This window comes from Camelus dromedarius, chromosome 2 (genome assembly GCF_036321535.1).
Source record: "Camelus dromedarius isolate mCamDro1 chromosome 2, mCamDro1.pat, whole genome shotgun sequence".
NCBI classification, from domain to species: domain Eukaryota; kingdom Metazoa; phylum Chordata; class Mammalia; order Artiodactyla; family Camelidae; genus Camelus; species Camelus dromedarius.
This window is the reverse complement of record NC_087437.1, coordinates 117,479,203-117,496,202: the sequence shown is the minus strand read 5'-3', so window position 1 is coordinate 117,496,202 and position 17,000 is coordinate 117,479,203. Positions and strand designations below refer to the sequence as shown.

The following is a 17,000-nucleotide window of genomic DNA, read 5'->3' as shown; positions in this document are numbered from 1 at the left end:
TTTTCCAAGTCCTCCTCTTCTAGGCCTCCCCAATCTTTGCCTGTTTGACTGCGGAGTCCATCGATTGATAGAACGAAGTTAAGGGAGAGGAAGATGCCTGAGGCAGATGCCTCCGGTGCCTGGAGCCCCGCCTCCTCGACCCTGTCTCTCGGCCCGAGGTGAAGGATCAGGGGAGCCTCAGATTCATCGCACACTTGGCAGTGCCCCCGGCTCCCGCCCCAGGCAGCCACCTTGAGGCTTTCCCATTTGTGCTGCAGGGTCTTCTCAGGAGCTGGAGGGAAGGAGGAGGAAATTAACGTCCCCATCAATGGGGATGGAGCAGCTGAACGAGTTTTGCAGCCTCCTGTCCTTTTGGGGGACTGGGGCGTGGCTTTTCCTGGGCTCCCTACTCCTCGCAGGAGCTCCCGCGCTGGAGCACCCCTGCTGGCTTTACAGGTGAATGTCCACACCTGCTTGTCGGCTTCCCCTCTCCCCTCTCCCCGCCTCCTGCCTCCCAGAATCCCCTTCTTTGCTGGAGGTGAAAACTCAAACCAAGCCCCACCCCCCACCTATTTTGTGTAGTCAGGAAATTGACTGAAGGGCTAACTGAATTTATGAGCCGATTTTGTTAAGTGACAACTTCGGATCATCTGAAAATTTCCCTCCCTAACTCCTCAAAAAGCCCTTGCCGGTACGCTGGCTGCCAGATAGCCAGTCTCAGAAGGAGCAGAAAGCAGGCCCAAGAAGCAGAGAAGGTGTTTGTCCCTCTCAGACAATATCAGCTCATGTGAGAACCCAAATGCAGGTCCACAGGGAGACCACGGTAAGCAGCAGCCAACCTCAAAGCAAGACTTCGACAAACCAATGACTGGAAAAGTCGATGCGGACAGTGTCTCAGTCTTTGTGTCCAAAGGAACCTTGGAAAATCAATGACTATTTGACTGGCTATTCAAGTTCAACTGATAATAGCAAAATAAAGGTTCTGAAGCGAATTTGGCCTTCCATGGGTGGGATACGTCTATAGCCCCCGAGAAGCTTTGTCCCAGAGCAAATCAAAGGATTATCTTAGAAGTCAGATCACCCAATGAAGTTAAATCTCTTCTCAACTATTCATTTTTAATTATCATATGACTTTCACTCACGTTTGCTGACTCACAGGACAGAAAAATGTTTTATTAAAAGTTTCCTCTATTTTTTAAAATAGACTTTATTCTTTTAGAGCAATTTCAGGTTCACAACAGAATTGAGCAGAAAATACAAAGAGTTGCACACAGCCCTCCCCACCCACACATATATACTCCCCTACCCTCAGCCTCCCTCATCAGTGTGGCATATTTGGTACAATCGATGAACCAGCGTGGGCACGTTATTATCAACCATAGTCTATAGTTTACATTAGGGTTCATCTTGATGTTGTACATTCTATGGGTTTTGACAAATGCATAATATAGCCACCACTATAGTATCATGTAGAATAATTTCTTTGCCCTAAAAATCCCTTGTGCTCCAAAAATTTCCCTCTATTTTTCAAATGAACACAAATCATGTCACAGCAGCAAGTATTTAAATAACAGTCCTTGTGTATTAAGGTATAAAAATATACTTTTGAGAAATGTCTATATTAAAATATATATATGGTTTAGACATGGATTTAGTTTTTATTTGTTTGTTTTGTGGGGAAGGGGAGGTAATTAGGTTTATGTATTTATTTTTAGAGGAGGTCCTGGGGACTGAACCCAGGACCTCGTGCGTGCTAAGCACGTGCTCTGCCACTTGAGCTGCAGCCTCCCCTCCAGACGTGAATTTCTGTAACTCTAGGGTGTTTTGGTTTGGGCGGTGTGGGGTTTTTTTTTCAGTTTTGTTCTTTGCTTCAGTTGTTCATTCATTTGGTCATTTGTTTGTTTCCTAGTATGTTAAAGGAATGATTTTTAAAAGAGAAAAAGAAATAATCAGAATGACAGCACCACTCTTTTACAGATAAGCTTAGAGACACAAAATTCATAATTTTGAATTATGGGATGTCAGTGTTAGGATCTGGCATATATCTTCAAAAATTGTTCAAATGAGGGAAGCACATTCGAATATCCTATGTTTATAGATGACAGAAAAGTCCATTGTGAAGGTGCAGGCACAGAGAAGTTCATGAAAACAGCCAGAAAAAAAGGCAGATAGCTGTTCATAGACAAGGGAATTTATAGGTAAGTTAATGCCTGTGTATAAAGGGGTTGTAATAATCTGCTCAGGCTGCCAGACAATATCCCATGGGAGGGATGGCTCTAACTATAGGCATTTATTTTCTCACAGTAGTGGAGGCTGGAAGTCCAAGATCAAAGTGCCAGGAAATTCACTTGCAGGAGGCTGCCTCCTCTCTCTGTGCTCCTGTGGCCTCTCCTCCATGGCTGTGAGTGCAAAGAGAGAGAGTTTTCTGTGTCTCCTCCTCCTCTTACGGGGACACCAATCCCTTCAGATTAGGGCCCCACTCTTATGACCTTATTTAACCCTAATTACCTCTCAAAGGCCCCACCTCTAAATACCATCGTATCAGGGTTAGGACAGCACATGAATTTTGGGGGAGACACAATTCAGTCCATGACTGGGGTCTTGCCCTTTGATGCAACAATGTCTCTTTTTAGGACCTATCATAAGGAAGGATTCCAAACAAAGGGAAAATGTGTGTCAAAAGATTTTTTTCTTACAGAAAAAAATATGGAACTAACCTAAAATGCGAGACAACAGTAAGGGGCATAAGAATGACAAAGCCACGCAGAGAAGTACTATGTGGCCATTAAAAATGGCAACTACAAAGACTGTGCGGCAACAGGGAAAATATTTGCAGTATAATGAGAGGTGACTTTTTGAAAAAAACATGGGGGGTTGAGTAAATCTAGTTAGGCTTGAACTGGCTTTGGGTTGTTTTAGTTATTGTTACTGTTAGAGGCCAAACTGTTTCCCCAAAAAGTCTGCCTGTGGAAGCCCTGACCCCCAGAACCTCAGAACAAGACTGCATTTGCAGATGGGACCTTTAAAGAGGAAATAAAGCTTAAATGAAGTCATAAGAGTGACCTCCAAGGCGATCTGACTGGTGTCCTTTTAAAAAGAGGAAGAGTCACCAAGAATGCGCATGCACAGAGGACAGACCACATGAGGACCCAGGAGGAGACGGCCGTCCGTAAGCCAAGGAGAGAGTGCTCAGGAGAAACCAGCCCTGCCGACACTGTGACCTTGACTTCCAGCCTCCAGAACTGTGAGAAAATTAAGTTCTGCTGCTTTAAACTCCCCAGTCTCTAGTACCTTGGATTTCTGGCTGCTTGATTGCCCCTCTGATGGGCTCAGGAAAAGCTCTGATTTTGCAGCTTATCCAGCCTTTTCTCATGATGGTCTGAGTGATGGTCCTTGCAGCTTTCTACATTCCAGGCAGAAAAGGAACCCAAGTCCAGTCTTAAGCGGCACGTTGGCTGGAGGTAAATGCTGAGCTCTGCACCAGCAGAGATGTATTTTGCCAACATGACAACGCCAAGCCCAGCACTGTAATTACCACGAGGCTCTGATATCACTGATAGTTCTCCATTGCTCCAAAGAATAACCCGGAATTTGGAAACATCCAGTTGAGAAGAACAACAGAGGGGGAAGGGAAGAAACGATTACTTAAACCAATCTGAACAATCAGGGGAAAACCTCTCTTTTTCCTTCACCAAACCTCCTTCAGAAGCCACATGTGACGCTGTGGAAGGTGAGAAATGCAGAGATATTTTAAATTTAAAAGGATATTCACACGCAGATAGTCTAAAGTCTCTTACGCTTTCAAATGCAGTGCCATAGGAGTCACAATTCTTTTGCAATGCCCATTTTGCTTTTTTGAAATTGAAGTCATAGATCACATAACTTATTTATATTTCAGGATGAAAACCTCCAACATAACGCCCACTATGTGAGATACAGGAGGTATGAAAGGATTCACAGGACAGCAAGTGTAACGCTCAACGGGACACACCAGAAGACGGGAAGTACTGAAGTTCCTGCCTCCAGCCTAGACTCACCAGGGATGCAGGGATGCAGCCACTATCACCCAGACGGGCCCCTGTGCATCGTGTTAGCAACTCGGACACTGCCGGCGGCGGTGCTCCTAGTGGTGCAGATTTCCAAAATGGCAAACAACTCTTGAGCAAGCTCCTCCCAAAACCAACTTTAATCTTTGCTTGATTTGCAGGGTAGCTGCCTTCATGGAAAGTTCAGTGTAATTTCCACGCATGATAAACATGCTATGTTTTTATTTATTGTGAAATATGTATAGTGAAAAATAGGCTCAGATAAACAGATTTATCACTTATATAGACGCCTGACGGGACAGGTGAAAGTTTTGTGGCTTCTCCCAAGTCTGGCAGGGCATCTAGGAACTCGCCCGCAACTGAAAGTCACCAGCACGTGTCAATCACTAAGAAGTTCAAGGATCACACGTGCATCAGAGGAAGGGCCACACCTTTGACCAAAGAGCCCGTGGCTCGGACAAGTCAGGCAACGTGCCCACGGTCACACAGCAAGTTGGTTGCAAGCCCGATGGCTCGTTTTCAGGCTGTGTCCTCTGCAAGGGAAAATCCAACTCTACAACAGCTCCCCCAGACCAAACAAATCCTCATGGTCACCTTAAAGGTGTGTCTTTCAGCTGCAGGTGGGTGCTTGTGCCCCTTTTGCTGGAGATGCTGTGGGACCAGGTGGGCCAACGAGGGGAGAGTGGCTTCTGACACACGTTACCCAACAGGCCTCGACAGCCTGGAGGTTCTGAAAACAATGGTAACCATCGCCTAAGAGCAAAACCCATTTCCATGTCCCCAAGCTGCTTCTGGAATAAATCGTTCATTCTGCAAGCATTTATCGACCGCACGAAACACCCCTGCCCTGATGGGAGCAGCGCCAGGGCCACGGGGGAGCAGGCAGATGTGAAGCCTGCCCACCTTAGAGGAATTTAATGGGAAAGCAGGCAATCGGTGATTGATTACATAGGCACATCATTAGTACAGTGAAGGAGACGTCGAAGGCAACGTGGTAATACAGTCGAGGCATTAGCCCAGCAGGGAGGGAGTCAGAGTCCCGCCAGGCTCTGAGTGACAGGGAATAAGGGATTCGTTATTGGATCCCACCTCCCACAGCGTAGGAGATGGTGGGGAGGAAAAGGCCCAGAAGGGGAGGCTCACAGGGTCAGAAAAGAGTCACTAACCAGGGTCTGGGAGGGAAGCTGTGATGTCCACGGTGTGCGCGGCCCCTGCAGACACACCGTCGGCACAAGAGCGGGACGTGAGGTGAAGCTGGCCAGCAGCCCCGCAGACCTGGACCCAGGAGGAACGCCCGGGACCCCTGCCTTTCCCTCAGCTCGCCCGCCCCCCGTGGCGCAGGCGCCCTGCAGAAGCCGGGACCCCGCCCCCAGGGCCGCACGGGTGGCTAAGTGCCTGCAGAATGGATGACTTATTCCAGCGTCTCTCCCCTTCCCTGGCCCTTGACACACTCGTGTGCACACACACGTGTATACATACCACACACACACGTGTATACAGGCACGCGCACACACACACACACAGCTGTGAAGATGCTCCTGCCGCTATACAAGGCTTGACACTGACTACACTGCACTTAACCCAGTCCAGTGTGTACTTTCTGAGGGAAAGAAAAAAAGAAACTAGATCAACTGCGGTTTCTAAAATCTGTTTCTGATTGAGACAACACGCGCCATTATTTGAACTCCCTGAGACCGTGTTAGCCATGAAAGTGAAGCCCAGTGTGACTGAATTCCCAGACTGTTACCCCAGGAAATACCATACATCCTTCAGGCTTCCGAGGAGGAATAAAATCCACACCTTCTGTTCTACGTGTCTCCCCAGAGACTTTTCTGGAGTCTTATAAATTTTCTGCTTTATCAACCCAGGTGGATTACAAGGACAGGCATGAATCTCTCCGTCTGAAGCCACTGGCTGAGCAACGATTCTCACACATTGTCCCACCGGCCCCTTCAGAGTCTCATTGCGTTTTTAGAGATAACACGTCTTACTCAACAAGAGACAGAAGACAACGAGGGGCTTCTTCTGCTCGGGCCCCAGCCCGCTGCCTCGGGTTTGCCCACTTCCAGGCCGAGAGGCTGGAGCCCCTACTTCGTAAACGCTGAAAAGTGAGTCTCCCCGAGGTCATGGTCTGCCGCATGATTTCCAAGCTGGGTGAGATGAGAATTAAATATTTACTATCTGCAGGGGAGCGTGGCTCCCTCCAAACGCTGCAGGAGTGAGGGAGGCCTGAATGCAGTCAGGGGGGCAGCCCCGGTCCCAAAAGCCGGGCCGTGTCCGATGAGGACAGGGCACAGGTGTGTGTGTGGGTGTGTGTGAACATCTCCATGAAGGTAGGATGGGGGTGCACTCAATCCCTCTGTTCTACCGATGTGTCACCAGAGCCGTGACCCACTCAAGTTCAATGCCGCCAGATTCCTTTCCCCCCACGTGTGTCCTCTTTTGGTAAATGGATTCATCCCAAGGAGAGGAAGAAGTGGAACCCTTCTGACACATCGTCCTCCCCATGACGTCACAGGCGCATTCTCGAGGCCCTGATTTCTATTTCCTAAACATCCACGTCCTCCTGGCTGGGTGTCACTGCCTCCTCTCCCCATCCGTGTGTCACCCTCCTCCAGCCCGATGGTATCAGTGGGCAACCTGGACCCCTGGCTCTGGTTGGGGACAGGGAGCAAGAAAGTGAGGAGACGGAGGCTTTGTCGCCTGACTCCCTTCCACGACTTGGCTGTGTCCCTCTACCTGTGCCCCAGCGACTGGCAGGGGCCCTCTCCATCCAGGGCTGCCCTCCTCTCCCTGCCTTGTGAGCCCTGTGGAGCATAACAGCCCCCCAGGCCCACGGGTCCTGCCTCAGGCATGCCAGACCGCCTTCCATCCCCTCCTACACACCCCTGAACCCTTCCTTCCAGCCCCTCACTGACTTCTCTCATCTCTGAGCTCTGCATCCTTATCTGTTCCCCAGAAAGGACTACACTCCCGCTCCTCACAGGACACGGCGTTCTTATCCAGAGACATTTTACTCACTTAAGTGGTAGGTTCGGATGCTGACACAGCATCTCCCGGATGCTTGGCAAAATCCACTCACCTTTAGGTCATCGCTGCCTAGGAACTAGCAATACAACTTTAACGTCCCTAATGGTTTTCCCAGATCAGGACCGCACATGGCAAAGGAGGTGCATCTGTTTGAGCTCCGATCATCTTCAATATGTTGGCATTTTCAAGTGAGTCCTACTCTAAGTAAACTCTGGAAAATCCCTGACTTCATGGGGTAGGTTTGCAATGTGACCGCATAACCAAGGTCAAAGATCCCTGGAAAGATGGGCAGATGGGGTCCCTCTGGGTAGGATGTTATGAATGAGACTCTGAGGAATCTGTTTAATTTATCTTAGCTTCACTGGCCATTCATGAGCAGAGAGTCACATCTATCTTTCTGAGAAATGCCCTTGGCCATGACATTTCGACCCCTCTCACCCCAGCCCCTGAGCCTGCTTCAGCTCTCCACATCGCCGGAGTGAGCGATGAATCCACCACATCAGTGAAATCCCATTATCAGCTGAGAGCTGCCTTGGGGTTTGCAGGACTCCTAAATAGAAACTGGCAAGTACACAGACGTAACCCTGAGAGAAAACACGGATTACGTGTTTGTGTAAAAGGGCCCATCCTGGACACGCCAAGGTCATTTCCGAGGAGCTGGCTCTAGGTCAGCACGGTCCAATAAAACTTCCTGCAGCAATGAAACCTGTCATCTGCATGGCCAATACAGTAAACACTAGCCACACGTGGCTACTGCACACTTGATGTGTAGCCAGTGGGATGGAGGAAATTAATCTTCTATTTTATTTAATTTCAAATAATTTACGTGCAAATAGCTGCATGTGCCTAGGGTTTTGAACAGCGCAACTCTAGGTAGTTCTATTCACAAAATATACATCCCTCTTGTGAAATAGAATCTGGCTGGGGGTCCTTTCGAGAAAACTTGTTTGTGGAATAAGCTACTATTAAGAACCTGTTTACTAGTGACACTGGAGAACTTCCCAGAGTTGGGAGAATGAAAAAATCACATAGACGGATTCACTGAGCCCATAGCAAGTTGGAGAAATTTCAACAAATATCATCTGGCATTGTTCTCCAGAGTTTAAAACTTTAAGTTCAATTATATTTTACATGCAATACCCCCCCGCCCCCACCGACTCCTAAAATAACCCCACGGGAATATGATTCTTACAGCAGGCAGATGGCAAATATTCATTATACTTCAATATACTGTCTTTCTCAATATTCACCTGTTTGAGATCAATATTTACTCAATGCCTACTGAATGCCAGCTTCTGTAAAGGTTACAAAAGGCATAAATGACGTGACATTTGCCTTGTCTTGGGATCCGGGTTCTGTGGCAATTTAAGGAGAGTAAACTATGAAGCAAAAAATATGGAGGTCGCTCATCAAACAGCTCTGCTTGAAGGGTCCTTAGAGTTTCTGATCTTCCTCCTTGACTTGTATCCATTTGAGGATGGTGGCAGGAGACAGAATCATGTTGACAGGGAGTAAAGAAGTCATTATAATAAACAAGAGTCTCATTTTTAAGCAGTTGAATTGGCAATTTTTCCCATAAAAAGGACTCATAGGAAAAGGATGTAGCAATAGTCACCAGTTTTTGAAGCTTTGCATTTTTAGTTCTTCTCTAAAGAAAATACGTGACCAGTTCCCTCACATCAGGGACACAGTCTTAGAAGAGATGATTTTATTTTTCAAGATCCTCTAAGTGGTGATGTTCAAAATATTGGACAACCTGTAAGGCAGGAGCACCATCCACTCAGAACCGATAGTGTATGGGCACCAACCAATCAGAATGGATAGTGTATGGGCACCAACCAATCAGAATGGATACTGTATGGGAACCAGCCAATCAGAACAGATACAAGACAACACAGCCCCGTGTTGTGCAGTAGATTATAAATATCCCTGATTTAGTTGTTGATTCATAAGAGGGAGTCCAGGGTAGGGGCTGATATGATTAAAGCTAAAAAAAAATTTACAAATCATTATAATATATGGGCATACCTCAATTTATTGTGCTCTGTTTTATTGTGTGTCATAAATACTGCATTATTTTCAAATTGAAGGTTTGTGACAGCCCAGCGCAAGTCTGTGGGTGCCATTTTCCCAACAGCATTTGCTAACTTCCAGTCTCTGTGTCATTTTTTGGTAATTCTCACAATATTTCAAACTTTTTCATTATTATTATTATATTTATTATGGCGATCTGTGACCAGTCATCTTTGATGTGACTATTGCAAAAAGATTGTGACTCACTGAAGCCTCAGATGATGGTGAGCATTCTTTAGCAATAAAATATTTTTAAATTAATATATGTGCATTGTTTTTTAGACATAATGCTGTTGCACATTTAATAGACTATGGTGTAGTGTACACACCGCTTTCACAGGCACTGGGAAACCAGAACAATTCATGTGACTTGCTCTGTTGCTGCGATCTGGGACTGAGCCTGCAGCATCTCCGAGGTCTGCCTGTAGAGACTGCTCTAACCATGGATTAGCACCCGGGAGTGTTGAGTGGTAAGAAACATCAAAACGATGAATTTGTGTCTTTTGCTAGGTAATTTTAAGGAATTCACTAATGTCTTAACACTATTTAAAAGTCAAATTCTACTTTGGCAATGGCATGGTTGGGCTTGGGGGTGATGGAGGGTTCAGAGAAGTTCCTAATTACTCACCATCAGAGAAATCTGTACCAACCTGCAAGGACCTCAGCCAAATAATCGCCCAGCCTCCAGGTTAAATGTGAAATGATGGGGTGTGCAGTGAAATGCACTGAGAATCTCCACATGAAAAAAGAAAAAAAATGTATGGAAGTCTCCTGTTTTGTTTTTTGGAAAATGCTTGATTCCTAAACCCTATGATGCTTTAACTACCAGCTAAAGAGTAAAGAGTTCAGAAAAGCAGTACAACTTTTGTGGTGGCTTTTATTTATGAAAGACTATATTGCCCATTGCCAGTTTTTCCATGGTTCGAGGGACATCCCCCACAAAGAATAACCCACACCTAACTCATTCCAGCACACGGGCGCACGACTGACGAGGAAGCAGGTAAAAATGATGTCTTCGTATAAATATCCAATAACAAGGCATCTCGCAAGGTGAACGTCAGCTTTAGAATGTAATATTATTTATAACCTGTGAGTTCTGGTTTTCTGGGAAATTTTAGACTCCTTGTTCATTCTAATTTTTATCCTCTTTTTTCACAGACAATATGCAATAATATCTATATATTAAAGATACATAAATATCATCTTCATACAATTTAAGGTAACAAAAACTTCTTAAACGTCATGGTGGGATATAGACTTAGCTACCATCCGTCGGATGAGCAAGCAGGAGTGTTGCGTGATGAGGATCACTGTCATGATGAATGTGCGGCTTTGACTTAGTCACTATGGAATTCACTGAAATCTTGAAACATTTTAAAAGTCACATCCCGCTTTGGAAGCTGGGAAAATAGATTCCTTCTCTCGCTATAACATATCCGTTCTGATGATGCCAAGCAATATCGTGTCTTCCGGGTCATGCTGGCAAAGCTGGAGCCCAGCCTGAGGACTTCAGGAGAGCAATGGTGACGTCACTGTGAGCACAGTGACATCATCGTGAGCAGTGATGGCATCATCGTGACGTAGGTCGTCCACCAAGTGCCTTGTGGAGACAAAGGGACGTCTGTGCTATACCAAAGTCACATTCCTGACCTTCTTAGGACTGCCCAAGTAAACGGAGACCTGTGGGGGACTTGCTGGGGCCGGCCGGCGGTCATCAGGTCCCTGGTGACAGAGAGAACAGGGTGGGTTTAGTGGTCGAGATCACCGTAAAGGGCGTGTTTGAGAAAGAGGCTCCACTCGTCCGATGAGATAAAATGAGGGACAGAGCAGAACACGAATGTTAACACGTGTTTCTTTTATTATTTTCAGTAACACACATTGTAGACGTTTCTCGAGTTCAGGGCCTAAAAAACTATCTCATTCAAAGAATCCAGTGTGTGTGTGAAGGCAAATTAATGGCAAAGATTCAGTGTTTTGTTTTGTTTTTTCAATATTCCTATGGAAATTCTCACTATTGTATGAAAATGTCAAATATCTCTAACCTTCTTTAATATTTCTGATTGAAGTGCAGTCAGTTTGCAATGTTAGTTTCAGGTGTACAGCAAAGACGTCCAGTTATACATATACATACATATTTTTTTCAGGATTTTTTCCATTACAGCTGATTACAAGAAATTGATTATAGTTCCCTGTGCTGTACTGTAGGTCCTTGTTGTCCAACCTTCTTTAAATAACACACACTCTTTTTAAAGGAAAGAGGCAAAATTAAAGAACTGACTCCATGTAGATGACCCATGTGTCCTCGGACAGTGTGGGGTCCTGGCTCCCCTCCAGGAGGCAGGCAGGCAGTCTTTGTCCTTCTCATTCTGAAATGAGACCCACGCAGACCACTCCCTCCTCGGAGGCACAGGGCCAGGGGGAGAGGACTGCCTTAACCACACACACGCAGCACATTTCCCTGCCGGTCCTGACAACGCCAGTTCAGATTCCTGGGCACCGTAGCCGCATTTAACATCTTCAATAATGTAACTGGGCCTCCTAAATTATTTACACCACCGCAGAGTGTCAGTGAGCCTTGGGGATGGAATCACTCTGGCTCATGGTCTTAATTCACTGACCCCCGATCACACAAGGAGGACCCCGGGATAACCTTCCCTTGTGGGGGATTGCGGGGCTGCCTCAGCCTCGCGCTGCGAGGTGGTGCTCCTGCTGTGATGACGTCTGGGATTTTTGCTGTCATATGCCTTGTGTTCCCACTACACGGTTGCATGAGCCATTGTCGTTTTGTAAATTTATCGAGTTCATTTCAGTTGATCTCAAAAGGGGAGAGATGAGGGGGGAAGACGTGATCTCCAGGTTTCAAGTTGTTCCCAAGCTCTCCCCCCTAAAACTAACAGACTCAAGAGAAAAGACACAGAATGGCCTGAAATAACCAGAAAAATTGACTGACAGTGAGTCAAGAAGAGGAAAAGAAGGATTGTTTGTTTTAAGCATTCCTCAAAATGTGAAACATTGGCAAACCCCATGGCTTCATATAAAAATAAAAGGCACCTTCCTTTCCCACGAACTGTTGTTTTTAGGAAGAATTTCTGATTTTACTTATTGGTTTTGCACTAACATGTTTCATGAACAGTTAAACCTGCGTTAACTATACTTCACCAACAGAAACTCTTGTCTGGAAAATAATGTCAGAGGTATATATCTTCACTGTAGATTATTTTCAGAAGAAAAATAATCGGTTAAAATAAAGGGTTCTATTTTGGTTTATGTCAGTTTTGAAAATCAGTCTCTTTTTTTAACCTTCTGATCCTTCCTACAAGTTAGTGCATGACTGGGGTCTCCATAGCCTAAAATCCTCTTTCTTTCATTCACATTGAATGCACTGCACCTTAGGATCCCCCTAAAACACATGGGAGATTTTAAGTGTCCCCCAGCCACGGTGCCGCCTGGTTCTGGAGTATTTCCATGCCGAGACTCGTCCACCTGACCCTCATCACAGCCGCATACAAGCATCTCAAATTCTCTGTGTTTTGAGGAAATCTTGGTGCAGTGGGGTCATAAACACAGGTCACTCCAGTCTTAAGAAAACCTCCAGAACCCCGGGGTGACTTTCCCTGAGAAACAATGCAGGGCACATCTGTTTTGTTTTCACACTGAGCCACAAAAAATTTCCCCAGACGATTGACTGGGGAACGTGGTAAAAAATACTCACTCTTCAGCTCTGTCTCCCAGAAATTCTGCCCCAGAAAGTCCAGACGAGGCTCAGGAGCCAGTATTTTAACAAGCACTCGAAGCGCTTCTCTGTCCTGAGAACCACTGCTCAGCCACCAGGCACCGAGATGGAGGCATTCACAGGCACTAGATGCACCTGCCCTCTGAGCAAGCGTCCTTTGGGATCCAGGATGCAGGAAACGCACCTGCCGTTTCCACCAGTTGTTGGCAGGAACAAGGACTCCCCATCTCCGCCTCTGATAAAGAGCCCACGTTCGGGGGAGACCCCGCAGGGCTGGGGGCTGAGGGGTGGGGATGACCATGGGAGGGAACGCCGGGCAGCCGGCAGGGGCCGCCTTCCTACCATAGTTCACGAGCCATCGACTCCCAGTTGACCTGACCTGCATCTGCCACAGCCTCCCTGTAGCTTGTGATCACAGTGCCTGGCCTTCGGTGGGGCCAGCCTCCAGCCTCCAGCCGGTCCCCAGTGACACTGTCCCTGAGCTGAGACCTCAGCCCTTCTGAAGTTTTCCAAGGACCATCAGCACTGAAAGCATCAAGAGACAACTGGAGATGTGAAAAAAAAAAAAGTCCCCCACGACATCTCACCCTGACCTCCCCCGTGGCAGTGTGGGCCTCGGGCATTCTGGACTAATCGGAAGGATGTCGTAGGAGCAAGAGCTGTGGGAGGCCAGTGCCGCGACGGGTGGGGGTTCTGCCCCCTCCTACAGTCTTAAGATTCCAGTCTCCTGTTTTAGTAACTGTTGGGTGTAAGATGTAATTACAATCCTGCTTGGCAGTGCGTGATGAAAACACAGCGTGTGGAAGCTCACTGAAGCCTGGGGTTGCAGACACAGATGTGTGGAGCTCTGCGTGGGACTGAAGGTGAGGCTGAGAGTGACCCAGAAAACGCCCTGCTCCTTGGCGCCTGGGCTCAGCCCTGAGCAGGCGTGGTCACAGACTGAAGGGCTCCGTGTCTGCACCCTCCGCTCCTTGTAGGGGAGGCCACGTGATTGCAGCAAGAGCACAGGTACCCTCGACCCCCGGGAGGCTCCGGGACAGCCCCTGCCCAGTGGAGTTTGTTAGCACAGCTATCATAAAAGCCTTGGACTCTGAGCAAATCCTAAGTATTGGGTGGGGTGAAATTACAAAGTACGCAAGTTGATCTTGGCAACGCCCCACTCTCCCCTCCTGCAAGCCCCACTTCCACCTTACGGTAAGGTAGCCAGTAACCCTTACATCTAGCCACGTGTCAGAACCCCAGCCCCCAAGTGGTTCTAAAACACAAAGACGCTCAGGCCAGCCCAGCTCTACTGAGCCAGGAGGCCCGGAGGTGAGGACCCAGAATCTGGGCATCCCGAAGGCCAGGTCGTTTACTTCAGCCGGTACGCAGGCCCTGGCCCTTCAGGCTGCCCCGGCCGTGGCTCCTGTTTGAACAAGACAGCCTTGAAGAAACCAAAGTGACCAAGACCACAGAGGAGTAAAATGACACTCTGATGTGGAATTATTCACTCTTCTCCAATGATCCAAAGTATAACGTTGCATATTCGTCGACGCCGGTCAAGTCACACTTCTCATCGTGACAGCACTGTGATGATCAGTCCCCTGGCACACGCACTCCTGGTGTTGGCTTGCTTGTGACACCACAACGCTGGGTGCTGGGGACACTCTCCACCGGAAGGAATGACTGTGTCACGAGCGCCCAGTAAGGCCGTGCTAGACCGCGTGTGGTCAGTGGCCGTCCACTACGTAAGACCTCTTGAAAATGCTCAGGGCAGATAAGACACCGGCTGAGCAGGTGAGGGGGCAGCATGCAGAGGACACGCATATGTGAGCCGAAGCCAGGACCCCCTGCTCTGAGACCTGTCCACGCCGGGCCGGAGCCTCCGTGCTGCCGGACACACCCTGTCTCGGCAGATGGGACGCGCCTCTGACACACCAGCTCCACAGCTGGAGGCCAGGCCACGTCCTTGCTGCAGGCTGACTCAAGGCTGGAGATCTCTCGGTTTAACCTACGGGCTTTTCAGGCCCCCAGCCTAGGGCAGACTTTCTGCAAAACTGTGTAATCTGGAGTCAACAATCCCGAACGCTGAGGAGCCAGCTCCTTGGGCAGGAGGCCCACCGGCCCCTGAGGCCCACATGCGTGGCCGGCACAGCAGGGGTGCGGCCACACAGACCAGGCTGGCTGCATGCCTGGCCTTGGCAAGTGCTCAAGGAGCCTCTGGCTCAGGGTCAAGGTGATCGGCGTCTACAAGCTGTGGCTGCGAGACGTGGCAGCTGACCACACGCAGGACTAGGTCTTCTTTGGACTGAAGACGCAGAAGGGAGCTCCTGAAATCCCAGCCCTCTCCGCTACCCCCATCCTGCCCCCTCCCTCCCTTAAGTGCCTCCAGGGAAGCACAGCCCGCTGGCGGTGCCTCACATCCGGGTTCCAAATGGGCATCCCGGAGGCAGTGCCGGGGCCCATCCCCCCGGGAACCCTTGGCTTAATGATCAAAGACAGTTCTCTTCAGAAATGTGCTTGTCCTAAGTTCCCGCACTGAGAAAACTCCAGCTCTTCAAAAATCTTTCATCAGTTTCTAGCTCAGACCGGAAGAGTCCATCCTCTTTGCATCCTCTGTTTCTGAGGGTCCCTGCTGCTCTGGCCGAGATGCCCAGCTCCCCTAGAAGCCGGACAAACAATTCAAGACGCACAGGTGTGTGTGACCAGCCCCCAGGGCCCAGCATCTCAGTGGCCACTGTTCTTTTTCCACCAACAGATGATTTAACCGGCTACATGTTTCAGTAGCAGAAACTTCTTAAATTTCTCACCCGGCACAGCTTCAAAGCAGCACTTCAAGCTTAGGAAGCATCTATTCAGAGCCCCAGACGTCCCCCCCCCCCGTTCCTGTGTCTGCAAGCATGGAGAGCTACCGGTTTTCCGCATTCACGTTGAGGGGAGCCATCTGACATGACCCACTTCGGAATCACCCCAGACCCGAGCACTGTGGCTTGTCTGGTGGAAAGACACACAGCTGAAAAGGTAACCACAGAAAGGCCACGGAAATAACAATTGGCTTATATGTGCTCTTGGGGTGACAACTTTTGGAGGGGTGAGGGGGCACTAGAGAACCCCTTACATCAGTCCACAGCCCCCACTCAGGTCGGGAGGTAGAACCTGGACAGGAAACATCCTTCACAGCCAGGCAATTACTCCCTTCTACCCACCGCCTCTCAGTCAAGAGATGGGCCCTTCGAAGGAAAGATGGTTGCCATCTCCACAGCCGGATGATACATGTGCCTTGATGGGAAGAATTTTCTCTCTCTGTTGGCCTGCTGCGGGGCCTGAGGAAGTAGCTTGACTCGTCCCGGAAGCTGACGATTCATCACGTAGGCCCAACTGCTTTTGTGCCAAGGACCCTTCATATGTCTTGGTGCCTGGCTACCTGGGTTGCCACTAATAGCATCATTTAGTTCCTCCCGACGCAGGGCTGAGCGTCCATCAAAGCTCCCCTTCCTCCCAGAGGCCTGGGAGGCACACACCACTGGCAAGATGGATGTACGGAGCTGAAGCCCAGCTGCAGGGAGGGACACTACGGCCTGGAGCTTTCTGGAAACGCACATGAATCCCTGCGCCGGGAAGGAGGGGTGGGGCCGCCAAGGCCCCCGCTCAGCCGGCCGGGCAGCACCGCGGGCCCGAGGCGAGTCTGAGGCAGAACGAAGCCAAGGGCGTGTAACCCACTGAGCTGCTGGAACCACAGTCTGAGAGCCTGGCTTTCCCCAAAATTAAACGGGAGAACATCCCTGCGTATGGGGACACTACCGCAGAATGGCATCCAAGTGCCTCTCCTCTGAGGCTGCGTCGGCACAGGCCACAAAGCAGTCCTGGCTGCAAGTACATCTGCTTAATGTGGCGTCTGAATGTAGAGTCGTATGTTCTGCATATGAACTCTGATTCACTCATGACTGACAACCAGTACTGACTTCCTGTCAGAAAATGAATGTCCTGGGTCCTCACGGGTCCCAGCTGACTATTTGCTTTATGTTAATGTCCCGTGGAAGGATGGCGCCCAAGAAAAGTTGCGTCAACCACAGCAATATCTGTGACTGAGCCTCAGCCTGGGACCCCAGACTCACACACCCACCTGCACACTCCACACCTCTGTGTGGACGTCAAACAGA

The 17,000-nt window shown here is 48.7% G+C and overlaps 1 protein-coding gene across 3 annotated transcripts in view; it reads right to left on the bottom strand.

Moving 5' to 3' along the window:
* Positions 1-9,988: 9,988 nt before the first annotated feature.
* IGSF5 (immunoglobulin superfamily member 5) overlaps positions 9,989-17,000 on the bottom strand; it is a 40,066-nt gene continuing 33,054 nt past the window's right edge. For all 3 annotated transcript variants that reach the window (XM_064476041.1, XM_064476038.1, XM_064476057.1), the window contains one exon: positions 9,989-10,850. In XM_064476041.1, the coding sequence (XP_064332111.1) occupies positions 10,755-10,850 (96 nt within the window). In that variant the 3' untranslated portion in view covers positions 9,989-10,754. The remainder of the gene's footprint in view (positions 10,851-17,000) is intronic.